Below are 27,160 nucleotides of genomic sequence, written 5' to 3'. Positions count from 1 at the left end.
ATATATGAAATGTATTTGCTTGTTGCTGGTACTAACTATTATACTATGCTTAATAAATATTATCCATAAAACTCTTGCAAGATAATCAAATAACTTCTATATTTTTTTGGAGTGACTTACATTTAAATTATTTAGCCCAGATGGATATGATTTGTTCAATTTCAATTCAAGTTGCAGTTTGAAATTATAGCAAAATATATGTTAGGATGAGTTATAATTCCAACATCCTTGTTTAGTCTGACTAAACTGTGTTTAAACAAAACTGAGGCCCATCATTTAATTGACGTTTATAATTTAAATTGAAATTCATATTAAAAGAACATTTCATGCTTAATAATTAATAGCTTTAGAATTGTTTTGATTTCATTAAATATGATTTCACACATAAGATGAGATTTTATATGGTTTTGCGGTGATATTTCAGCGTTTTAAGAACATTTGATAGAGAAGCGTTTTTATAATTGTAGATCAACCTAATTCCAAGTTTAAACTCTATTCGACACTATGGCACATTTTATTTATATATTTATATATTTTAACGTACATTTAATTGTTTTTCAGTTGCTCGGAATCCACGATTTCGTTCGGATCCGCACGGTAGATAAGTACCTCCTGAAGGCGTAAAGACTCGTAATAAGGATGTGTGATTGGCTGTGATTGATGCCGTTTCTCCGGCTACTTCTCTCTCGCGTGAGGCTGTGCGCCTGGAAACGCCAAATTATTGGGATACACTCGCGACACCGGACGAATGTCCTTCTGGACGGGCATACAGTCGGTGCTCTTCTTGAGGGTTGACGACAATTGTCGTTGCGAAGATGCTGAGGCCATAGATTGGGCCAGATCGTTTTGGACATGGACATGCAACTGGCTGAACTTGTAGACGTTGCCAAGATTGGGTGGCTCGTAGGCATTGGCATTGCTCTCGTCGCGTGCGAGAAACTCGCAAAACTGCAACTGCTTCTGTTTGTCGCGCTTCAGCATTGAATTGCTGCCAGTTGCAGCAATTGGATTCTGGTTGACACCGGAATCGCATTGCGATGAGTTAACAGGTGGCGATGTAGTCGATGTTGATGTCGATGACGATGACGATGGCTGCAGCAATTGGCCGATCTGCGTGCAGAGGCTCTGCTCGTGAAGCACCTGCTGATTGTCCTGCACATAGTTAAAGATCTGTCGCTTGCACTTGTCCATCTCATCCTCCAGCTGGCGCAGACGCGAATTCAGGCAAAAGTAGGCAGCTGCATCCATCAGCTCCTCATTTTGCTGCTCGTGGGGGAAATGCTTATGCTGTGGATGAATCACTTCGTTCCTATAATTATTGTGAACCAGCTCCTGATGCTCCAGCTTGATCTGCTCCAATGTTACATTTATTTGCATGGCTTTTGACTGCATTCGCTCGATGGCTTGGCTGTGCGCCATTGTCAAGTGATTCAATTGGAACTCGGCCTGCGGTTCGATGTTATCTGTGGCCACGGCTACTGCTGGCTGCTCTGATTTCGTATTGGTCTGCTCGATTAACCTTTTAATCTTGTCCAGACGTCGCTGATTGGACTCCTTACGCGATTTGCGGACACGCACCGGCTGCTCAACCGTTGCTGTTGCTGCACCCACAGCGGATAGCTGCTCCCGATGCGGCGCCATCTGTGTGGGCAGTTCCTTGGCAGCAGTGCGACGCAACTGAGAGTTGGGTTCATTGGAATTCCGGTTGGTACGATGCAGGTGCGGCAAGTGCTTTTGTGGCTGCTGCTGCTGCTGCTGAAGCTGCAGCTGTGGACGCAGTTGTTGCTGTTGTTCCTGATGTGGTTGGTGTTTCTTTTGAAATTGCTGCTGCTGTCTGTGGTGCTTTCGCTGCTCATCCACCCAGCTCTTAGTCATATTGGATATAGACTGCGTGACGAACTCTGTTTGTCCAGCTGCATGGCAACTGCTGGCGACAGATCTATGATGTGAACTAATAGGAGGAGGAGGAGTTGGATGAGTTGGATGAGCATTTGACGTTTAAAAGCTGAGGCAATAAGCAAGTCATTGGCAAAGGCGAGGGCGCAGACGTTGCTGGTGAATTGTTTAAAGCGCGGCCAAACCCAGAACGGAGAGTCAACTCAACAAACATTGTAAACTCTTCAAATGACTTAGTCAAATATATCTGAACTGGTTCGATCAGATGCGTCTAGGCACATTTAATGATTGTGTGTACACAAAATGAGCTTCGCTTAAAAATAGATACATAGATATTTCCGAATTGGGTGAGTTTGGCTGGGATTACATTAACAAAGTTCATGGCAAGTGGATACACAGTATAATCGGTGTTTTTCGTACATTTTACCTTAAATCAAAGTCTTTATTATTCGAATGTGTTTTATGACAGACATTTGGTGATTTTAGTTAAAGAGTTTGACTTTAACATTGCTGCTTATGTATATAGATACTATTAGCTAATAAATTTTCCTTTTCCTTTTTGTTTTTTGTTCTTTAATGTTTTGTTGATCAATTGCAAACATCAGATGAATATATATACATATATATTTATATGTTTCCTTAACAACTTATTAGTTTTTCAAGATCTATTTAAATATTTGATGTTTTATTCATATTGGAAAATCGAAGAGCTTTATTCATAGTGTGCGGATTAAGGGATCTGCTGTAAAGCACATCTTTTCTGACCTAACTTTTAATATAGGTTTATTTTGAAGTTATTTCACTGATGGAATAGACTTCTCCCATGATTATATTGATTGCCTTAGTTTGCTTTTGCCCTTCCGGTTGTTTTCTTATTGACAATTTAGCTATAATATCTGAACTTAAAGAACTTAAGATATTCTTATATAATACAGATAATTTATCGAATATTCTCTTATTCTTATCCCTGCAAATGAATTTATTGCAATTGTGCAATGCGACGCGAAAGCGTTTGTGGATATGTTAATCGACGTTGAGCATCTCCAGAAATACGTGGTTGTAGTTGTTGTTGTTGTTTACCAATTCTGTTTAAGATTGAGATTGTGGTTAAGTTTGATGTTGATGTTGATGTTAACGTTGACGTTGACGTCTCCCGCTCACTTTTGTTGAGTGCCCATTGCTGCTGGTGTTGCCTACAGTTTGTTGCTGTTGTTGATTTTGTTTTCGTCTTGATTGATGTTGTTGATGTTTTAATCGCCGCCATCGTTGAGGTTGTTGCTGTGGTTGACGGTGACCGTCGATGCTAGGAGCGTCGACATCTGGAAAAGCGAGCGAGTAGCTAGAGAAGCTCAGCTCAGCACTCACAATACACAATACACAAAACACAATACACAATACACCCAACGCTGGCCCTGCCAATGCTACATTGCCACACAAGCCACAAGTAAACGGAAATCGTTGCGTTACTCACCTGGTTTTCGATACGGCTCGGATGACGTGCGTCAAAGCGGCTGCTGGCGGCTGTACATCGGAGCCAGTTGGCGGAGCTACGGGGGTCTTTGGTGTGGCGCTGCTGTGGCGAGCACTGGCGCGCAACTCGGGCGCAATCATCTCGTACAGCCGGGTGCGATAATCATTCACACAGTAGCGAATATCATCGTTGAGTGTCGGTTTGACCTCCGTGCGCAGTTCCAGGGTCGCCGAGGAGCTGCGAAAGCGAAGCACATACGGATGGGCGATCGACTCCTTGGCCGTTAGCCGGCCATCCGGATCGAGGACCAGCAGCGATTTGATCAACGACATGGCATCGTCACAGCAATACGGTATCAGCTCGTCCAGGGAGTGGCGACAATCCCGCACAATCTTCTTGCTAAGCAAAATCGAGCCGAAGGTGGCGCCGATCGATTCGATATCCCGTTCCGTTACATCGGGCAGCGCATTCACAATCTTCTCAATCTGCATGAAAATGTGGTTTATTTAAGTGCCACTCCTCGAAATCTGAAGAACACGTACCTGATTAATGGTGCTGCTACCTTGGAAAAGCGGCTTCTGGAGTATCATCTCGGCCAGTATGCAGCCCAGACTCCACATATCAATGCCCTTTGTATATCTATATGCAGAATTCAATTGTATTTGCTTATATTGTTATTGCTTATAGCTAAAATTAACCTGCGACTGGCCACCAAAATTTCGGGTGCACGATACCAACGGGTCGCCACATAATCGGTCAGCATGACTCCACTGTCCAGCTCATCCTTGCTTTCGTAGTCGGAGTTGGTGCGTCGCTTTACACACAAAGTTCGCGCCAGTCCAAAGTCGGCTACTTTGATTCTATATATATATAAAAAAGAAAAGAGCAGGATGTAATAAAGTAAGCATGAAAAAACCACATGCGGAATACTCGGAAACCAGTTTAATCCCAGCCGATAACAGATGACTTAAACATTATTGCTTTAATCAAAGTAGTATACATTTTTCCAAGGTTTTTTTTTTCTTAATTTAAAAATCTGAACTTTACAATTTTGAGACTGCCTCGGTGTTATTTTGAACATTAGTTTGGATATGAAATAAAGGCAATTCCTGTTTGAATGAAGAATCAAATATGATTCCACTCGCAGCATTATTGCATTAATCTATGCTTAATATACATCTATATCCTTTTGCTTTTAACATTTTCACAACATTACAGATGAACATGTATATAAAGATTTGAAACATTTCGATCCTTGGATTGCAACTTACCTGCACTTGTTGTCAATCAGAATGTTGCTTGGCTTCAGATCCCTGTGGATGACGTTGCCCGAGTGCATATATCTGATCGCATTGATCAACTGATAGGTGACGAATCGCTTGTGTATGGCCCTAAGGACGTTACCCTTTCTGATAACATTGTGTAGATCGCTGTCCATGTACTCAAACACCAAATAAAAGTCCAAATTGTTTGACGATCTGGATTCAGTACAAACACAATAATGTAGTCAGTCTCAAGTGTATGATTATATTGTAACCATCCTGTGGAGGGCACTCACTTGAATATATCCAGCAGACGGATTATGTTGGGATGGGGGCGAAAAGCGCGTAGAAAGGCAACTTCGCGATAGGTGCGTTGGGCATCGGTTTCATCGCGGAACGCATCGTAGATCTTCTTGAGTGCCACAGTGTTGTTTTGGCGCTTGTCAATGGCTTTCCATACAATGCCGTAGGCGCCTTTGCCCAGGCGCTACACAAAAACAAATTAATGTCAATTCGAACATCCGATAACCGATAACGATAACAGATAACCGATAACAATGCTTACCTTTCGCACGTCAAAATAACGCTCAACATTTTGATCTAACTCATAAATGCGTCGCTCCTGAGCTTTTGATCGTTCGGCCATTTGATTCTCTTTTTCTATATCCTTGCTGGACTCGTCGTGCTTAAGAACTGAATTGCCTTTGTGGCACCGCATGTGGTAAGCCTCCTCAATCTCTTGCGGCCGCTCAACCTGCCTCTGCTGCTGCTGTTGCTGCTGCAATTGCAGTTTCCGATGACGCTGTTTCCGCTTTTCCACCTCCAAGTCTGAAACACCAGTGAGACTTTCAATACATTCAATTGCTTGCTTTCGTTCTGGACGGACGCCAGCTTGCAGCTGGGATGGGTTGGTTGGTTGGTTGGATGAGATGTTAATAGTGCTTGGCTGGTGTGGGTGCATTGAGTGTTAAGTTGTTGCCGTTGGAACTCCGTTATGGAGCATCGCGTGTCGCAGTCGGAGTCGGATTCGCATTTGCATTTGCATTCGCATTCTCAGAATCGTCTCGCATATGCAAACGGCGCTCAAATATGTACATGTGCACATAAAGCAACAACAAATAAAAATAAAATGAAGCAATTTGATTGAAACTGAATTATTGTTAGATCGATCGAAAAGCGAAAGTGGGCGACAACAGCAAACAAATACCAAATACCAAATAGCAACAACAAATACAAATGTGAGCAAGAGCACGACCAGAAGCAGAAACAGAAACAGGAGCAGGAGCAGGAGCAGGGCAAACAGTTTTGGCCTAGCAATGCCTACAAATGGACAAATGGAACCAGGACCCTCAAGTGCCCCGGGCAACGTTGTTGTTGTTGTTGTTATTGTTGCAACAGTGGCAGCCCCACAAAAAACAATCAAACAACGCCTCAAATGCCACCAGAAGTCTCGTGCATGCAATCGAGAATCGAGCAAAATGAATTTGTTTAACAATAAATATGCCCATAAAGTATAAATATATATATCTATATATATATATATATATATTACACTGTCCAGGAAAACAAAACAAGATTGGTCTACCGGTCTTCCGAATGCGAACAAAATAATAATAATAGAAATATTTTGAAAATATATCAACCACACGGGATCAAGCAATTATTTATATTCAGCTAATGTTATTAGTTAATATTATTTGTTAGTTTTATGCAGCATGGTGTTAAAGTGCTTGCAATGCGACAAATGGTGAAGTGAAGTGGCAGCAAAGTAGAATTTACCCGAAAATCAAGTGGCAAAATGCATGTCACTTACCTGTCGACTCTGAAGGATTGGGGCCAGCTTAAGCTGGGAGAACTTGCTGTTGACGTTGGCGTGTTGCTGGCGAGGGCAGCTCGTCTGGGCGCCTGGACAAGCCAATGACAATTGAAATAGGAGCACAGTTTAACTAGAAGGTTAGCCTCCCCTCGCAATTTCCATATGATGAAGACACAACAACAACAAAATCGACAAAAATAATGTAAACTATATATGTATATATAATAATAATAATTGAGATTACACTCGAATGGAAACTGCGAAAGATGCCGAAATTATTACAATAAAAATATAGAAAATTATATGAAATTATTATAATATATATATATATATATATAAATGCACTTACTTCTTAGAAGTCCACAATTTAGAATAATGACACACCAATGAATCGACACAAAATTGCAGTCTGTGATCGATTGATTGATTGATTGATTGGTTGTTGGGTGGATCAGTTTCAGTTTCAATATTGGTTTTCAATTTCGTTAGTCGGTTGCCGCCAATATAGCGCTGATTAACCGAATCGTGACGATTGTGCAGCCGCAGCGACTTTAAAATTTGAATTGTATTATTTTTGCAAAACTTTTGAATCGCGCACTTCAACTTAAAGAAGCATATGCAACCATAGAATGGGGCATGTATGTATATACCGCCGCGGATGACTCCCGTTTGTGATTTTACACTAAATAATATTGAATAAAAAGTTGTGTACAAAATTGTGTCCGATTTTCAAGTTGTGTGGATGTTATACACAAATATGGATGCCAATGTCTACGATATTCCCAAAGATCGGAACGACTACTAAGTTCTGACTCCTGATTCAAATCGGAAACTGACTGACAACGATTCAGACTTGCATACAGAGGCAGACACACACACATACACACACACACACACACACACCATTGTGTGTAGTTGTATCTATTAACGGCTTTGGTGGTTATGGTTATTGTTCTGCATCGTTGTCCCACAGGACACATCATTCACCTACACCTGCCCGGCATTTTAACAAAAGGATTGGCTTGGCAACCGCATAAATTTTTTTGATCGATCCCCAAATCATTATAGCTTTCAATTTCTATTTCTATTTTATGCTGCTTGCTTTCTCTTTTGCCCTGAAAATTTCCAAAAAATATTGCTGTCAATCAACAGTTTTTAGACTGCTCAAGACGAATAACAACAAATTCGAGTGAAATAGTTAAATATATTTGAAAACAAAATATAAGAAATCTTAAAATGGGTTTTTTTTTTTAAGTTAAGCTTAAAACTGTATACAAATCATATTCATAAATTTGTGGAAAATACTTAAAAATGATTGATTACAATTACGATTTTTTTATTCAAGAATTTCGACTGCCCTCTTTACTCTCGTGAAAAAGACAACAAATTAGAGCGAGACAAATTTGGGATCACTTAATATTTATATAATTTAATGATGTTATTCATTTATTGCTTCGCCTAATTTTTATATATTTATATTCTTGAATTTAATATACACTTGCAGAGGGCAATAATAATTGTGTCATGCATTTAAATAGACCTCTTCGAGCCCATAAGGTATATACATATATTCTTGATCAGCATCACTAACCGAGTCGATATAGCTAGCCATATCCAGCAGTATAAAATCAGATGGGATATATAGCTGCCATTATTAATTCTTGCATGAAAAGCTTCTCATTTCATTATATATATATATATATATATATATGAATAATCGGTCGACATGCTTTGTATTTGTATATATAGTTAAATTTCGGTTTGGGTCTACAAGATGATCTTCTTTCTTGTTTTAGTTCAACTTAAGACCTAAGACAAAGATCATATTTATATATTAAAATATGTATTTGATAATAGCATGTGAATGTTGAATGAAATGAAAGTTGTACAAAGGATTAAGTAAATGAACATTTTATTGAATCCATCAAGCAAAGAACAAAATTGGGTGTCTGTATTTGTGTGTGTGCGTGTGTGTGAATGATATAAGTTCGAGTGGTTAGCACAGTGAAAGCTGCCGACAGGTTGCTATCAATAAACATATGTCTGATGCTTAGTTTTCAATAACAAACGGAGGCGCCCCAGTCAATATGTGGCACTTAGCAACCTCCTCAGCACTGAGACAGAGAGAGAGAGAGAGACAGAAAGAGTGGTTAAAATACAGAGACAGATAGTGTGTGTGTGGCAGTGTTGATCGGGTTGCTGGTGGTAACAAACAACAAACGACAAACGCCTTATTGATAATTGCATACTTACATATATTTATATATCCATGGTGATCGGGTGCGGCGTATATGTCTTATAAATAATTGATAAATGTTTGTTTTTGTGTGTGCAGTTTGCAGAAAAGTGTGTGTGTGAGAGAGAGAGAGAGAGAGAGAGAGAGAGAGAGAGAGAGAGAGAGAGAGAGACTCACAAGGAAAGCTATCTTAATACAAGGTGATCTATGATGTATCCTCGTCCTCCTCCTCGTCCTCATCATCGTCCACGTCCTCATTCTCGTTCACATCCTCATCATCATCCCCGTCCGATTTTTTCTTGCTTTTCCTCCTTTTGTTCTTTTTCTTGTTTTTACGTCATTGCCTGTGCTTCTTCATTGGGGTAAGCTGCAGTTGCTGCTGCTGCTGCTGTTGCTGTTGCAATAATTCATGCTGCTGCTGCTGCTGCTGCTTTTGCTGTTGGTGCTGCTGCTGATGCTGCTGCTGATGCTGCTGCTGATGGTGCGCCTGTCGACGCTTCACCTTCTCGAGCTCGGCAAAGTGCTCCTTCTGTTTGCGGACAAGCTCGTTCATCACCTCGTGATTGTAGGTGGAGTGCAGCATCAGTCCAAGCAGATTGGCACGCGAGCTGAGCTGCTGTCTCAACAGTCGCTCCTGCTCCATCAGATCATCCATTTTGAGCCATTGACGCACACGCTCCAAGTCGATCTCGGCCCGTCGTATCTTCTCCCATGCATAGTGCTTGAAGCAATTCTTTTTGGGTGCGCGACAAAACTCACCGGTGCGATTGAACACATCTTGAACGAGCGGCGAACCACACACATCCGTATCGCTCACCTTGGGATCCTTACTGTGCTCCGGGCAAAGGACGCGCAAGCGTTTGCAATACGTCTTGCTCGCCGGATTGTAAAAGTCACAGAACATATTGTTGCCCTCCATGCGCGTCTGGAAAATGCTGCCGAAACTGGCCTGTGACTCGTATTTGTTGAAGCATTTCTCCATGTGCTTGATGGCTGTGCGCGAGTGTATCTCATGGCCGCATGTAATGCAGTACATGCTCTGCTCATCCTCGACATCGCCGTTATCCTGTGGCCGCTGTGTATCGATTGGGCTGCGCTTGGCCCGCTCCACAATCATGTTGAGCTCCTCGACACGATTCTCGAGATGGGCGAGTGCGAAGCGCACCAGCGTCTGCTTCTGTCGTATAATCTCGAGCTGCTCGCGATTCTCCTCGGTCGCGTGACACGGCGTCAGATTCCATTCTTGCAGACGCTGCGGCAGCACCTGGAATATACGATTCGTGGCTAGATTGAAACCGCACTTGTCGCTGCAGTATTTACTTTGCGGTCGGGCTTGACAACGGCAGCTGGGCCCATGACACTGCCGCAACCCCACCAGCTCCGGATGTACAAATATTTCCGGACTGGCCTCGCGGACCACTTTCGCTTTACGCTGTTGCTGCTGCTGCTGCAGACTGTTCCTTTCCCGCTTGCGACCCGCCGCCGTTGTCGTTGTGGTTGCCGATTGATTTTGGTTAGCTGTTTGGATCACACAGTTCCGATAGATGCAGCGCGGCTTGTGGCCGACACGTTGACGGCATGCGTCACACTGATTGCAATTGGGTCGCCGGCAGCCCTCGCAGGTGCCACAGCGTCTGACCGGTTTTGCTGTTGATTCCTTGGCGGTGCTATTCTTTCGGCCACTCGTGGTACTCGAACCGCCCGCCGAACCCGAGGCAGACGTTTGGGCGGCCGTCGCATTTATTGCGCCCAAATTGGCATTGCTTGCGGACGCTGTGCCAGAGGAGACGGCAGCAGCCATGGCCGCAGCACGCTCGGTGGCAACCAAACGAAATACGGTCTGCAGCTCGGGATTCTCCTTTTTGCAGCGCTGGCAAAAATACTGCTTGATGTGTTTGGCCTCCTTTTCGGTGATGCCAATGCAATTGCCATGATACCATTCCTCGCAGCCATCGCAGCCGCTGCAAAAATATAAAAATAAATAAAACAAAACAAAACAAAAAGCAAAAGAAACGGAATCTCAATGCAATTGGTTGAATGAATCCATCAATCCATCCACCACTTACATCATGAATCGGGAGCAGTCGGATGTGCGGCATATGCAGTAGGCCTGATCTTCCTGCTTGAGTATTGTTGCTATTTTCGATTTTCGCTCGGGCAAGTCGAATTCCCGTGCAATCTCCTCTTTCTGTGAATGTTTTCGCAAATGGTTGAGTTCATATAGCTCGACATATATTTTCATAATTGTTTTTTAATAATTACCGATCTTTTGTATTTTCGTTTCTCCGTCATGGTGCTGCAGGCCACCAGGTAAACTCCGCCACCCACAAAACAACAATAGCGATGTGCACTTAAGGCTGACGGCTTATCGATAAATCAGTACATCGATTATACATATTTAAGAGCTTCGTGCCGAAGACTGCAATTATAAATTAATTAAATTATCTGAATTATATAGTTAAAAATAATAATAATAATTTAGAATATAATTGTGCTATCATTTAACAAATAATGAACAAGGTACAATACTATAATTGAACTTATTTATTTATTTAAAAATTTCAAGTGTGGTCACAATGTGACCAATTTGTGGAGGTCAGACGATTTCACGCAGAGTATTTCATATTTGTTAGTATGGATTTGTGCTATATACCATATACGATGTACGGTCACACCTCATCCAAATAACGAAAATGTGTTAAACAAGAGAACAACAAACAACAAAGTATATCAATTCAGAAAAAATAGCATGGGAGTGACAGTGCTACAGCCGTATCCATTGCCCGAGGGCAAATCCGGGGCCCACATCATTGATCATCTAGGTAAGCGTCTGCTGTCACTGGGCGCCACACATGCTGGCCAATTTTTGGTGGACTGCGAAACGTTCATCTCAACGCCGCAGCATGGGACACCGACACGAGCCGTTCATGTGCTCCACGACTCGGAGTTTCCAGCATCGACTTTCTCCATAATTGACAATGGCACTGGCAAACAGGTGGCACTCGTGGCCGATGCCATTTTCGATCTGCTAATGCTAAAAATGACATCGACATTCACATCCAAGAAGCAGACAAAAATTGAGTCACGCGGCGCCCGCTTTGAGTATGGTGATTTTGTGATCAAACTGGGATCCGTTACCATGATGGAGCACTTCAAGGGCATACTGATCGAGATTGAGTACAGGCCGTGCATAACGCTCTCGTATTGCTGGGAAATGATACGCGAAATGCTGCAGGGCTTCCTCGGCATCAATGTGGCCAAGGAGTATCCCACATATTTCACCACACAGACGATCATGAATGCGATGGGGCAACAGCAGCTGCACGCCAAACAGAACGATCTCTATGAGCCGATGGACACCGTTAAGCAGTATCTGGAGCACTTCACCAACTATCGCAAGCATGTCCAGCTGCACGGCGGACTGGGCAGTTCGGGTCTATCGGTCAATGGCCCGGTGCTGATGCCCTCGACGGTTGTCGGTGTTGGCATGGGGCGTTCCTGATGCGAGGTGAAGCTGGAGCCGCCAGATCTCGCCTAGCAGTATCCAGCCACATTCTTCAACAGTTAAAAATATAAACAGGAAACAACTAAACTCAGCTCGAAATTTGAATGATTTTGTTCATCTTGTATTATCATTATTATTTTATATTTTTTATTATTTTTTTTTTAACATAATAGTTGTATATATATATATATATATACATATATATATATATAGTATATGTATATGTATGTGTATGTTAATATCTTATCATTTGTGTATATGCAAGTTCTCGCACGATAAACTTTCTTCTGCAAAGTACAGTTGCGTCCAATGCGTTTCATGTGTAAAAAAAAAAAAAAAATATTGGAATTTTTCATTCTCAAGCAAGCGCAAAATGTAGTCGAAATATTTTTACAAAATAGCTCTTCAACAAATTGTTCACGTGTCTCCATTTATGTACTTTCAAACTGTTATACAAAACAATAGCTTATAATTTAAAAATGCGCAAAGTAGGCGAGCCAGAAAACGATATCGATATAATTCGTATATTTATTAAATAATGATAATAAAATTTGAAGTCTTACAATAACAAAAATCATGGCTTCTGCGTGTTGGAAATTTAATTATTTATGCAATTGTGTGTAATGGAAAACAACAAATATTTTCGACGATACTTAAATTTAAATTTGTATTTATACTTTTCAAGTGTGCCACAAATAGTATATTTAGGCATTATTATTATGCATTTAAACGTGATTTTTTTTTTTTGCTGTTTACTTTTGCTCAAATATTTCTCAATAATCGTAATTTAATCTTCTGAAACTACCATTTTTTGTTTAATGTTTCATGATTCTTCTTAAACGTAGTTGTTGTATATCATATTAAATTGTAGTTGTGTGTTACGCCTAGTAATAATAACGGTGTCTGTGTGTTCATGTGTAGGTGTGTGTATGTGAGTGTAACTGTGTGTGGGTGTATAACAGTTCCGTATAAGTAAATATGCATGCATTTGCAGTTTCGGCTGCAGCTCCGACGAAATTTACTCTCAGCACGTTTCGTGTGTTTCGCTCGGGATCCCTGCTCTTTTCCTCTCTGTTCTGCTGCTTATGTATGTAAGCTGTTTCTGTCTGTCTGCCTATAGATGTGTGCTTGTGTGTGTGTGTCTGTGTTTACTGCTGATTTTATTTATTCATTCGGCTTTTGCCGATGTTTTTATCTTTTGTTGCAATTGCCGCTGGTCTTGCTGTTTATTTTTACAAATATTTTAAAATAAATTTTATATGTATGTATGTAGATAAATGTATGTATGTATATATTATTCATATAGTTTAAACGGAGATCAATTTCCGATTGATGGTTGGTTGTTTGTTATGTGCTTGCGGTTCTTTTCTTTTCTTCCCTACCCTTCTCGTTTATCTTCATCTTCATATTCATGCTTTCTTTGAGGATGGATGTCCACTTTTTCTTGTATAGATGGTCCAACAACAAAAACAACACTAAATACACAATTTTCGCACTTTACTTTTAGTTGTTCTTCTCTCGTTTCTCTCTTTTTCGTATCTTATCTGATGTTTTGCTGTAGTTGCTGCTGCTGCTGTGATTGCTTGCGTCGCTGATTTTGTGATATTGTTTAATGTCGATGTTGTTGTTGTTGATGATGTTTGTGTTTCTGTTTCAATTGAAGCGGAGAGAATTCAATCAATCCACGCTCCTTTTTAGTCGCGCATCGGCAAGGAGGCCGGCTTAATGTGACCCCCATCGCCCTCAGATACAAAGCGCTTGCGTCCACTGCAAAGAAACCAAACAAATTATAATAAATTTATCTAACAAATATGTATGTGAATCAACTAAACGTTAAATTGTATATTTATTTATATTTTATCAAATATTGCAACGTAAATATCAATTTCATACGACCATTGCAGCATTATGCAATGTCAAAATCAAATCAAATTCGGCACATTACAAAAATGCATTGCAAAATTTGGCAAACAAAAAGAAATCTGTATGCGTTAAGCGAATTTGCAGCGGAGTTCATTCAACCGTTGACCCTTTTTCACTCTCTCTCTCTCCTCTCAACACAACACTGAACGAAAAACAGCGGCGACAAAAACAGCTGTGCAACGACAACTAACTAACGTGCACGGTCGGGGGTGGAAGAGGAGGAAGTGTGGGGTGGGGGCGGGGGAGGGGGTTGCACTTCAAAACTAGTTTCACTGCGTGCACACAAGCCAACAAACAACAGCAAGCCACTGGTTTATCTGCGGGCTAGTATTCAATTTTAACCTACATCAACATGAAAGCTTTATATATATACAGATGCGGTCAAAATAATAGTAGTGGAAACAAATGCTTTGGAAAATTTAAAAAATAAATACTTAAAACATAGTTAAAAAACTATAAACATTTTATTTAAATTCACGCAATCAACACTGAAGATAAGTAAGCATTTAAAATAGCTTTAAAATTAAAAAAATAGGAAAAACCCAAATAAAATAAAGTATTTATTATATTTAAATTTATCATTATAATAGTAGTCAAATAATAGTGAAGTTTCCCTTTCTAAAAACTAGATATGATGAGTGCATATTTTTTACCACGTTTAGTATTTGGAAAATAATAATATTTTAAGACATTGCCAGATGAGAAACGAAATATTTTTGGTTTTGCAGAATTGCATTTTTCCTTCAATTGAATATTTTGAAGAGGTCTCTAAATCGAGTCACATTTTTATTACATGCACTACTATCATTTTGACCGCAGCTGTACGTATGTATGTATGCACGTACATATAAATTGTACATACACATGTATGCACGTACACACATATAAATAAACTAAGTACAAATAACAACAGGCTGCAAATGCAATTCGGAGGCTGGCGGATCGGCTGTGAATAAGGTTGGTGGGGGGTGGGGAGGGGTAGGGGATCGTGTACGATATTGCGACAGATAGAGCAACTATAGCAATTCAAAACATTGTCGTAATTCGTTTGCGCTCCCGACTGCAGAATGCTCTGCTTCGACTGCCTGAATCGAACTTAGATATATTATATATTAAGCACATATACATATATGTATGTATATATATCTAAATATAAGCTAATCTATAAATATATATACATGTATATAGATGCATATGCTTTCAATGTAGCGCAAGTTGCAATTATAATTCAATTATAGTTTTTAGCAAAAGTTACCAAACAAAAAATTAAATCTTCAACCGATTAAGATGATATTAATGTAATTTCAAATCTGAATGCAGATTAGTAATTTGTTTTATTTTTTTTAAGTTTTGAATTTATAAATATTTTGTTTAATTTGGCATTATTTGATGTCCAAAAGTGTACAAGTGAAAAAAGTGTTTTTCTCTATGACCAATTTGTACAATTTTTGTAATAATAATTCGTCAATGCAATTGTAAGCATATTTTGATGTATATACACCCCTCTATGCATTTTCTAGGGTATTGCGAGCTAAGTTGTCGCGTCGGCGTTTGTTGGTGTGTGTGTGTGTTTGTCAGTGTGCAAAGTGAATGCTTCTGTTGTTGTTGTTATGGCTATGTTAAGTGCCAAAGAGCAACAGCCGCAGCCAAGGCGAATGCAAAATGCAGTTACAACAACAATAACAGCAAAAGCAACAGCAACTGCTAAGCTAACAGCGCAACAGCAACTACAACTGTCCATAGACCGACGACGCCGACTGTCTGCTCGTTGCTTTTTTTGTTGTTGTTATTGTTGCTGTTGTTTTGTGGGTGTGGCAGCAGGTCGATAACAGCAGCAAACTGCAACTATGACTGGCAGCAACAACAACATCAACAAAGGCAACGACAGTCGCCATTTTTTTTTTACCTTCACCACATCACTTACGACGATCTTGAGCCACATGCAGGTTGTTGCACCACCAACACCACCCATTAACTTAACAACAGCAACTACTTGTAACATCAATGCCAACTTTGTATAGATAGACATGTATTTGTATGTGTGTGTGTGCTTGTGTATGTATGAGTGTAGATGCGCCTAGTGATACGCAATCGATAAGTGTTATCGATAATAAACAAACTCGTGTGTTTTGTTGACTGGAAATTATAAATAAATTGCAAGCGAATCAATTGGACGAGTTAAATAAGTGGTGCAGGTGCTACTATACGTCAGCAATAAATCTAACAATCTTCAAAACCCTCAACAATAATAACAATAAAACTGTTTAGCTTTATCTTTTCGACACACCCACCCACATAAATATTTACACTTTCAATTTTTACACATACACACATCTCTATGTTTGTGTGTATGTTACGCTATTCTTAGATTACACTTTTGTATGTATGTATGTTTTTGTGTATGCCTGTGTGTGTGTGTATGTGCAGAGCAAAATAATACGAGTTATATAATATCGTAAACACTGTATTTGAGAACAACACGTTTGAAACGGAGCTTAATCAAGATTCTTAAATCAACTCGTTTAACTTTTTGCAAGCGAACCGGTAAAAATATATCTTGAAATACACATAAGCAATATACATGCATATTTATAAATACAAATGTATTTTGTGATCAAAACACAGCTGACTCAAATTTGTGTGACTATTTGTAAGTTCTCTAATACAAAGTAAATAGCCAATAAAATATTGAGTATTTTCGTGTGAATTTTACATACATTGTGTCTACCTTTAAAATGTCAGCTAATTCTTTTGGACAACATATCAAATTATGTATACGTATTTGTGCACACATACAGACACATGCTAAAACAAAAACACACAACACACACACAGACACATATACATAGCTAACCGGCGCCTGATAAACCGGCCCCACAATCAACTTTAGCGACTGCCCCAACTTAACGTAGACGCCGACGCTGACGACGGCGGTGACAGAGACGACTGACTACGCGTCAGCACAAAACCAAACTGCGCAATAGAAATTTCATAAACAAACAGTCACACACATATACACACACCATATAAAAGTGAGAAATTGAGCCAAAAGCAAAGGAGAAAAACAAAAACAACAGCCCGAAAAAGCGAAGAACGACGCGACGACCGTCACACAATAAATAATAAACAACAAGCAAGATGCAAAATGCCGGCAAAAAAAAATGATTTACATATACATAAATATGTATTTATTTGCGTGTGCAATGTATATAAATAAATACATATATAAATACGCACATATGTATATATTTATGTGTTTGTGTGTGTGTGTGTGCATACATGAGTATACGAGAGCCAGAAACAATAATAATTACAGAAAGAACAAAACAAAATAATGTGCCATATATTGTATATACCGTTGACTGGGGCGGGGGGAGAAACGCAATGACTGACAAAGATTACGTAAAAGCAAATTGTTTTTTTGTATATTTTTTTTGTTGCTTATTTTCTGTTTTTTATTGCCTGCTGTGCTACCTTGTTGTTGTTGTTCTCGTTGTTGCTGGTGTTTTGTTTTTTGTTATTTGTCTGGTGGCTTACAGGTGGGATAGTGAATTTATCAACACAAACAAACACACACACACACACATTCGCCGTTATATACGGGGTAGGGGGAGGTACTTACCGGGATGGCACATTGTTGATTATCTTGTCAGTTAGGAAGCCGGCACGATTACAGCGCTCCACAAATCTATCGAGTATTATATACGCCAATGGCACGTCGAGCACAATGTCCGCCATATCGTCGTAGACGCGCATGAAGCCCTGCCGAGTACACAAATCCAATAAATATTATATATACACATATATTTAGCCCTATATATATATATATATATATATATAAAAGTTTTTCTTTATCTTTTTTGTTTGTTTGTTTTTTTTATGTTGAGTGTTCTTGTTATTAAATTACAATGCGCAATGATTCGAATTTATAATGAGAAATTCGCATTCTCGATTTCTGAAAATAGCCAACTGATATTCGTATTACAAATATTATATGATATTGTATATATACATATATATATATATATGTATATAATGGAGATTGAATGTTTCTTGAACGATTTACGACGGTTTTTTTTTTTTAATGAAATGAATGGTTTCGCTAGTCGAATTGATGTAGATGAACAATTGTGTAGAGAACTAACCTGCTCCATGCCAGCCGGTAGAACGAGACATGTTAGATCCAGCGATTTGAGCAGCTCACACATGGCCTCCTCGGTGGTCTGGCTGAGGGATTCGAGGGTCATGACAATGGCCTCATAAACGAGCTCGTGATGATAATGGGGCACCTCGAGGGCGCGCAGACAGCGTTGCGCCTCGGCAACGTCACGCGACGATAGATACTCCTTAAGGAGGAGCGTCATCTGCTTTGTGATGGTCTTCACCGGTCGCAGTGGTCCGCCCATGCCCCACACATTGTCGAGATGGGCCCACACCTGCTTGTGGATCAGGGCGTCGGCACGTCGCAATGCCTGCTCGGAATACACGCTCAGATGCTGATGCTCCTCCGGTCGGCTGACAAACTTGGGCGGCATACAATCATCGGCGATGGCCCGGGCCATAAAATTGGCGAGCATGACGGGTGCCTCGGGCGTGTCCAGTATGAGATCGGGCAGATTGTCAAGCAGCATATTGAAGCCCTTCTCGATGTCCTTGCCGGTGATGACGCGACCATATAAATCGGATATCAACACGGATGTCATCTCGCGCTGCGAATCCTTGTGGTCCATGGCAATCTCGACGAGAATGCTGGTGATATGCTCCCGCAACGGACTCTGCAGTATCTCATCGAAACTGACGGCCACCTCATGGGTATCCCCATGCTCATAGTATTCGAGAACAATGGGCTCGGCGAGCTTGAAGAACTCCTCGGGCGTCAGTTCGGTAATCACTTCGCGCAGCTCCACATTGCGATCGTTACACTCGCTATCATAATTGGGATCATTCTCATCCTCATACACCTCGGCGAGCGCCTCCGAGCCGGGCAGTCCCCAAACCCCCTTGCCACCGGCGCCGCCTTTTTTGGGCAAGCCCCGACCCCGAGTCAAATTGCGTGATCTTCGGCTATTCTTCCAGCGACGATGCGGCACCACATAACCAGTTGCGGCGGGCAGTACACCATTGGCCAGAATGGATACCGTCGCCGCATTATTGCCACCGGAATTTGGTGAGCCACCGCCAACAGCAGTAGCGATGCCTCCATTGGTCAGCAGCGATGTTGTTGAGATGCCACTGCCACCACTGGCACTGCCGCCTGTGCCGCTGCCGCTATTTTGTCTTTGGATGAGGCGCTTTGCCTTGCGTTTGATGCGACCATCGTGAGCACCACCATCTCCGACGGGCAGCGGTTTCTTCATGTTCCCGCCATGAAGATGATGGCCATTGGATGCGCCACCATTGAGTTCGACAGCCTCAATTTCATCATTTAGCTCACGTTCCACGGAACTCTCCTTGGAATCGGTGCCGTTGCAGACGACGCCATTGGCATGTTTCTTAATGTTCGACTCCAGCTCCATAATTAAGTTTCTCTTCTCTCAATATCCCCTCTCTCTCTCTCTCTCTCTCGATCTCGATCTATCTCTCTACCTTATTTGTAATCTATTTTTTTAAATTTTCTGGAGCCGTGCTTGGGAGTTCTTTTCGCTGTGTTTTTGAGATTTGGTTGATTGATTGATTGAGTGTTCCTTGTTGTTGTTTTGAGTCTCTGATCGGCCGTCAGGTCAGTTCTGTATATATATAAATAAAGATATTGTAAGTGTAACATTAGTCGGTGCGCGCTGAACTGAACCATAACTTTTATATATTTATTGAGATCAGAAAAAAAAAAAACAAATGTGGAGAATTGCCGCCATATCCACAATGTATATGTATATACAGTGTGAATAAAATAAATTCGTCTTACCACAAATCTATTTTATCCATTGTATTTTTTTTTTGAGCTTAGACGATTGACAGTTAAATAAAATGCTTTAAAAATGCTCTTGTAACTCTAACAGTCAAGTCGAATTTTGCTAAAAATGAAAAGCTCATAAATATCACATAAGTTTATTATGATCAATTTCTAACGACTCTTGCACAAAACACATCAACATTATTATTTATTTTTATTCTGAATTGCAAATTAAAACATTTTACACACATATTTTGCAACACTAACACGCTCTTTCTACACACTTCTCTCGTTCATCGCATACAAATTTACCGTACACAAACATATGTAGATATGCATGTAAATACTACACACATGCAAACATCTCTTTAAGCACATTTTGATTTGTATTCCTCTACAAGCAAATCGACAGACGACAGACGACACACTAGATTAGAAAAACACAGCAATAACGATCCGTTTGGCGACGATCACCTTAAAACTAAAAATAAACAAATATTTACCTATGTGTTCGTATGTGTACATATATACACATGTATTTGCTTTTGTTTTGTTTTTTATTATTACATTCGTTTACATATTGCGAACAAGCTGCTATGTATGAAATGCAAATGTGTAGAAAACAAAAGAAAATAATCCGAAAATATATGTACATATATACATATATATATACAATATATGTATATGTATATCTACATACAAGCATTCACTTGTACTGTGTCTGCTAACGGCCCTACATCTTGGTTGTGTACATACACATACACACACACACTACATACATATGCTGCTTCAAATTCCAGCTACGCATTTAGAACTCCCTTGTCTCCGCCAAACAATTTCAAGGTCACACAGACATACACGCACACAAGTATAACTGCTGCCGTTAACTTTACAACCCTTAATGCTCGGCCAATTGACTAGCACTATCGCTATTTCACTCGCACCTTTTAACAGAGCTTTAAGCGGAGTTATCACATGCACACACATATATATATATATATATATATAAATACATGTATGTATATATATTTACCTACATATACATGTATATGAAACATGGCAAAGCAATGCAAGCAATATAACCGTGTCTCTGTTTGTCTCTCATGCAAACCTACCATGTGCAATGCGTACAAGTACAAACAAATATATAAGCTTCTACATGCGTATGTATACAAAATAAATAAAGCGAGCATATATACATATATATATATATTTATATGTATGTATGTGTGCATGCTATTGCGTCGCTGTTGTCGCATGTTTCTCCTTTTCCTTTCTATGCTTACGCGTACATACACACACACACTCATACATATATATATATATATATATACATATATATTATATATGTATATGCTGTTTTGTATATTTGTCTGGTGTAACCGGTTTTATGTTTGTTTTGCCCGGCTTAACCTTGAAAATTGTACCCCTTACAAACTTTCTATGTTATTATTGCAGCATTGGCGGCGGCTGTTGTTGTTCTTGTTATCACTGTTTCTGCTTCTGTTTCGCACTTGTTGTGCGCACCCTCCTTGCAAAACTTACAGCCGTGGGGGGGGGGGGGGGAGGGAGGGGCATGGCAATGTTTACAACATAACTACGCAGTACATAAGCACGTTTTTTCTCATACATATGAAGTGTTGTTGCTGTTTATGTGTATGTAAATGTTTCCAAAATATTCCTTCCTGATGCCGAAATTGCGTCGCAAAAAATGGACCATTGAATGGATTACAAAAACAGCAACAACAATGCGTTCTGCTGCATGGAAAATGGAACGAATGCTGCTTGTAAATATTACTTGCCCTTTTTATTGCTGCTTTTTTTTTAAGTGCACAGTTTAGTTTGAATATCGTCATTTTAGCTGATAGCTGATATTGCATATATAACAGTTTCTCAGAAGTTCCAAGATTTCCAGCAACAGTGTAACTAAATATACAGCATTCATATGTACATACATACAAACAAACAAACATATATGTATATATGGGGAAATAGCATAAACCTAATTGATGGGGGCCGATCACAACGTCGACGAGAACAGTGGAAAAAGACATGACGAGAAGTACAAAAACAAACTAACGACAACAGCAACAGCAAGCATGGAATTGGAACGAGCTGGAAGGTAACCGAAAAAAAAGAAGAAAATAAATAAAGCGAGCATATGAGCAAAGAAGGAAGAGGAAAAACAAGTCGGCGCGCATGTTGTTATCGGTTCGCCCTCCCCCACCAACCAAAGCACAGACCGCGTGTGTTTGCCAGTGTGCGTGCACGCCGGCCAAATTTTTCACGTACACCACACACATACATGTATATTGAAATCTTGTTGGCCCTTACAATTTGAAAACTGATTGGTAGTGATGCGTAGTTCATTTGCACATGAAAATTAATAGACTCACACTATTGCAATTTACGGTTACTGATGTAAATGTAATGTTTCAATAAGCACATACAATATGTATATATGTATGAATATAAAAGTATTTATTTATTTTCAGTTTATTTTCGCATTTACCGGTAAATGCCGGTTTTTTTTCATTTCATAATTATCTTTATTATTATTATAATGTATATAGACAAAAATATATGGAATACAATGTATGTATGCAGTGTACATATTTTTGCCATCATATGGGACTTTTTCTACACTTACCACAGCGTGTGTACTTTTCGATTGCCTTTTGTGCTCTTGTCCGTCGGCGGCCTACACTGGCGGCGACAACAACAACCAGACCAATATGCAGCAATGTTGGCACGCTGAAAATTGCTGGAGCCTGTTTTAATTTTTTTTCTTCTTTTTTATGTTTGGCAACTTGCTTTTGGCGTTGAAATTCGTAGGTATATAAGTAAGTTGGTTGGTTTGGTTGAGCGTGTGTTTGTAGAGTGTTCGTTCTCTTCTGCTGCGCGGGGATAATGCAAATGCACCCAAAATGCAATTGAAAAATATCGCTCAAGCGGTTATCGAGTATTTATTTGTATATTTCGAACATTCACACTTTGTAGTAACTTTCAAAAAATGATGTGATTGATTATTGCAGCAAAACAACAACAAAAAAAATGAAATGCATATAAAAACACCCACGACGAATCAAGAAATTGGAACCTGCAATGCACTTATGCACACACACACATACGATAATAGGATAGGTATGTGTGAAAGGCTGGATTTGCGCGCTGCAGCTCCACTTCCAATTCGAACTTTTGGCAATTCAATGTTTTGTATGTGTCTTTATTTATTGTATTTTAGCTTTTGTTTAAGTTGGAGCAAATTTTGAAATTGCAATGGTATTTGTTGGCTTGAGAAGTAAGATTCCAATATCCGTAACGAAGCGAACACGACGAAAAATCCACTGAGAGTAACATCTGTTTGCCAGTGTGACTGCAACTTCCTATCGACGTTTTACAGATTCATATTCGCGGTGTACACAATAAAAATACTAGCACAAGTCAAAAAAGAAGTAAAATACCATCAAAGGTTTCGCTATTTTTGGCGTTGCCATATGCCGCCACTCGCCAAAAACGTATTTAACTTTATTATAATATTTAACAAAATAAGTGGACATAATTCTGATATATATATGATAACAAAATATATGCTTCTTCATTTGTATATTTAACCGTCATTTAAATATTGATAGTTTAGGATTCAATTGTATATTGTAAACCGCCGAGACGTTGCCGCTGATCTGACCGGAACGCTAAACGCTGAGATTTTGATAAGCCTTGCGGATTGTGAGGGATGTGATTCTTTTCGCAATAGTCAACTGGATTACAGGTATCTCGCTCGTCTTGACCGAATTCAGCATAGAAACAGGTGGTTGATTGTCGATAGAAAACTCGTATTCCATGATATGTGACTGTGATAAAGGAACATATATATATGTATATATATATATATCTGTGTGTGTGCTATGATAATAATAACCTGAAATTCTTCAGATTTCAATAAATGAGTAGAATTAAATGGACAGCGAATTAATTTGATCTCCGGATTATTTCAAGCACATCGAATCAAATGTGTAGCCAAACGGATTGGTAGCAAGCGATGCGATTTGTCGTATGGGCATCCTACAAAACCATTCGTGGGTGTAGCATTTAATGCTTTAACCATTGATATTTTACCGATATCAGAATAGTCTGCCATGACTTTACCTGCGATTTACTGCGAAATTAAGAAACGAAAAAATGATTCAAGCAACGAGATTAAGAAAAATCACTCCTTGAGATGAGGCCGTTTGAATGGCATTAATTTCGATCGTGAAATATATCGATTAGGGTTACCAGCAATATTAACAGCATCAGTGTTGCTGTTTTATCGGACAGTTATATTCTTTTTAATTAACGTTAAGCGGAATATTTGATAAAAAAAAACACCTATCAGGGAAATTTAACATTTTCCCAAAAAGACTGCAAATATAGCAAAAAAAGACAGCATATAACTTAAAAGGTTCATTGATTTGATTCATTGATTCATTTTATGATGTAAATCGTTTTTTTTTGCCTTTTTTCTAGTTGATCTGTCCCATTTTTGTAATCGATAATTGGCAATACTGAACACAATTGTTATATATATCTGCGGTATCTGCGGTGATCATGTCGATATATCGATGTTTTGCTTTTTTTCCATCCCTTATTGTTTACAATTTGGGCGCACGTGCGAAAAACACGCGGAGGCTTAAGTTTTGCTTTTGGTATAAATATTATAAGCAAGCATGCCGCCAGTTGCACAAGAGGGCAATTGCCTCATCTATCGAGGTGGAAACTTTCTAAAGCAACGGCTTGTACTGTCCTGCCTCAGCGGCAAGCCAGTGAAAATCACACAGATTCGCGCCGAAGATGAGCGTGCTCCCGGCCTGCGGGAATATGAGATTAGTCTGATTCGTCTGCTCGATAAGCTGACGAACGGCACCAAAATTGAGCTCAATCCCGCTGGCACCAGTGTCATGTTCAGTCCGGGTTTGCTCCATGGTGGTCAATTGCATCACGATTGCTGCGTGCAGCGCGGAATTGGCTATTATTTGGATGCACTGATCGCGCTGGGTCCATTCTGCAAATTGCCCGTGCATTGTACATTGCGCGGCGTGACGAACAGCAAAGACTCACCATCGGTGGATCATATTAAGGGCGCTGCATTGTCACTGCTGAAGCGATTTCTATTAGTCGACGATGGATTGGATTTGCGTGTGGTGCGTCGTGGTGTTGCCCCGCTCGGTGGCGGCGAAGTGATCTTCAGCTGTCCCGTTCGCAAGAGCCTGCGCGCCATACAGTTCCAACAGCAAGGCATGGTGAAGCGCATCCGTGGCACAGTTTACGCCTGCAAAGTGTCACCGGCGATGGCCAATCGCACTGTGGAATCGGCCAAGGGATGCATGCTCAAATTTTTGCCAGATGTGTACATCTATACGGATCAGAATCGTGGCAAAATGTCGGGCAATTCACCGGGCTTTGGCATTTGTTTGCTGGCCGAGACTACAGATGGTGTTTGCTTCGCTTCCGACTGCATCTCGAACACCAAAGAGGAGTCGGTAAGAAAGAACCATTGATCAAATCAATTCCAAACTGTGTACCTTGCATCATCTTCCACATTCGACTTACTTGTGCAGGATACGCCTACCATACCAGAGGATTTGGGGCGAGATGTCGCCATGCGTCTGCTGGATGAAATCTATCGCGGTGGCTGCTGTGATGCCGCCTATCAATGGCTGGCCGCTCTCTACATGGCCCTGGGCCAAAAGCACGTTTCTAAATTTTTGACAGGTGCGCTCTGTTTATATATATATATATATATATATATCATACAGTTTTCCATGTCTTTAATCACATATATGTTACAGGTGCCTTATCTACATATACCGTGCACTTTTTACAACATCTGCGCGACTTTTTCTCCATAACGTTCAAGCTGGAGAATCCCGAGGCCGATGACGACGATGATGACGATGATGTGCGTGGTGCCCAAAAGGTTCTAATGACATGTGTGGGCATTGGCTATACTAATATTAGTAAGCGTGTCCTGTAGACATGCTCAAACGCATAGCCATAATCTAGACACATCGATCTAAACAATTAAATTTATTTTGTATATTGAATGTAACAATTATAATTATATACACATAATTGTATATGTATATGTATGCAAATGTATATAATATTAAGGCTAAAGTTCTTCATTAAACCATATATCTATATATATATTATACACTTGACAGAACTAAATTCATTTGCTTGAACTTTATCTTTATACATATACCCGAGATAGATTTAGTTATCTTGCAATATTTTGAAAAACATAAAATGCAATTTCGGTCCAAATTTTGCTTAATTGATTTTTGGCGCTGATATGCGAACTATTATTAATGTGTACTTTTTAATGTTATGCAAGTTTTGGTTTTGCTTATGCATAGTATTTTTTATTGAAAAATGTGTTGAGACATGGTAATTTGTATGCCCTGAGCCAAAAATGGAAAATTGATAAAACGGGTATAATGCAGTTGTGTCAATGTATGTAATAAACAGAAAAGACATCTCCAACTCCATAAATTCGATATGGACGAATTTGGAATGTATATTCGTATATACCAAGCAGATCAAGTTCATTTCATTTTATATTTTGAGAAACTACTTTCACCAGATTCTTTTCAGTGTTTATGCCTGTCATATTTATATTTCATATTTTATTTATTTTATTAAGCAGCTTGGCTCAGAGTATCTGCTGGTCGATTTCTCTCAAGTGTTTATTTTCTTTTTTGACTTAGGCAAGCAAAACTAAGGAACTAAGCGTTTAATGGGGAAGTGTAAATAAATACGTATAAATTACAAACAGCACAGGAGCTTTTTTTATTAATCAAATATACTATTCATTAATACGTGCATACATATATTGTTATATATATTAATTATATTATATTGTGGTAGATGAATTAAGGCACAACAATCATTTCGAATATTAACGGATAGACTTATCGGCGGCTTTGATAACGATAGCAATATCGACAGACGACATATCGAATTACAGTTAGTCGATTTAATTGAATCAAATGTAATTGATTGAAAATGCGTTACTTAGTTGCAGGAGGCATTTTGTACTCAGCTTGTAATCAGTGCCAAATGATCGAGTTCAAACACCTAAACATTCCAAGGTTTCCAAGGGCACTACGATTAGAA

General features: G+C 39.7%; 5 protein-coding genes and 1 long non-coding RNA gene across 8 annotated transcripts; 2 read left to right on the top strand and 4 right to left on the bottom strand.

Moving 5' to 3' along the window:
- Positions 1-412: 412 nt before the first annotated feature.
- On the bottom strand, positions 413-7,437 carry LOC6565447 (extracellular signal-regulated kinase 7). 3 transcript variants are annotated; one of them, XM_001991659.3, is made up of 9 exons: positions 6,795-7,437; positions 6,443-6,702; positions 5,195-5,527; positions 4,926-5,116; positions 4,639-4,845; positions 4,066-4,227; positions 3,910-4,006; positions 3,368-3,852; positions 413-1,951 (listed from the first exon to the last, which is right to left on the bottom strand). In XM_001991659.3, exons 3-9 carry the CDS (start codon positions 5,345-5,347, stop codon positions 676-678), a joined length of 2,571 nt encoding a protein of 856 aa, XP_001991695.2. In that variant the 5' UTR covers positions 5,348-5,527; positions 6,443-6,702; positions 6,795-7,437; the 3' UTR covers positions 413-675. The 3 variants fall into 3 exon arrangements, with proteins under 3 accessions (XP_001991695.2, XP_032594320.1, XP_032594321.1); XM_032738429.2 differs by having other exon boundaries at positions 5,195-5,457; XM_032738430.2 differs by lacking the exon at positions 413-1,951 and adding an exon at positions 3,135-3,215.
- Positions 7,438-8,340: 903 nt separating this feature from the next.
- Positions 8,341-8,793, bottom strand: LOC116805601. The gene is made up of 2 exons (XR_004365279.1): positions 8,699-8,793; positions 8,341-8,559 (listed from the first exon to the last, which is right to left on the bottom strand). It is a non-coding gene; the product is annotated as an uncharacterized LOC116805601 (long non-coding RNA).
- Positions 8,794-8,813: 20 nt separating this feature from the next.
- On the bottom strand, positions 8,814-11,022 carry LOC6565448 (CXXC-type zinc finger protein 1). Its single transcript, XM_001991660.3, has 3 exons — positions 10,944-11,022; positions 10,748-10,869; positions 8,814-10,642 (listed from the first exon to the last, which is right to left on the bottom strand). The coding sequence occupies exons 1-3, from the start codon at positions 10,971-10,973 to the stop codon at positions 9,019-9,021; spliced, it is 1,776 nt and encodes a 591-aa protein (XP_001991696.1). The 5' UTR covers positions 10,974-11,022; the 3' UTR covers positions 8,814-9,018.
- Positions 11,023-11,374: 352 nt separating this feature from the next.
- On the top strand, positions 11,375-12,705 carry LOC6565449 (mediator of RNA polymerase II transcription subunit 20). The gene has a single exon (XM_001991661.3). The coding sequence runs from the start codon at positions 11,431-11,433 to the stop codon at positions 12,181-12,183; it is 753 nt and encodes a 250-aa protein (XP_001991697.1). The 5' UTR covers positions 11,375-11,430; the 3' UTR covers positions 12,184-12,705.
- A 277-nt stretch (positions 12,706-12,982) lies between these two features.
- On the bottom strand, positions 12,983-23,383 carry LOC6565450 (programmed cell death protein 4). The gene is made up of 4 exons (XM_001991662.3): positions 22,650-23,383; positions 18,255-19,835; positions 17,732-17,871; positions 12,983-13,953 (listed from the first exon to the last, which is right to left on the bottom strand). The coding sequence occupies exons 2-4, from the start codon at positions 19,623-19,625 to the stop codon at positions 13,881-13,883; spliced, it is 1,584 nt and encodes a 527-aa protein (XP_001991698.1). The 5' UTR covers positions 19,626-19,835; positions 22,650-23,383; the 3' UTR covers positions 12,983-13,880.
- A 1,228-nt stretch (positions 23,384-24,611) lies between these two features.
- Positions 24,612-26,195, top strand: LOC6565327 (probable RNA 3'-terminal phosphate cyclase-like protein). The gene is made up of 3 exons (XM_001991663.2): positions 24,612-25,521; positions 25,600-25,753; positions 25,831-26,195. The coding sequence occupies exons 1-3, from the start codon at positions 24,709-24,711 to the stop codon at positions 26,013-26,015; spliced, it is 1,152 nt and encodes a 383-aa protein (XP_001991699.1). The 5' UTR covers positions 24,612-24,708; the 3' UTR covers positions 26,016-26,195.
- The last annotated feature ends 965 nt before the right edge of the window (positions 26,196-27,160 follow it).

The sequence above is a fragment of the Drosophila grimshawi genome, unplaced genomic scaffold (assembly GCF_018153295.1).
Source record: "Drosophila grimshawi isolate 15287-2541.00 unplaced genomic scaffold, ASM1815329v1 contig_848, whole genome shotgun sequence".
NCBI lineage: Eukaryota > Metazoa > Arthropoda > Insecta > Diptera > Drosophilidae > Drosophila > Drosophila grimshawi.
This window is presented reverse-complemented; position numbering and strand designations above follow the sequence as displayed.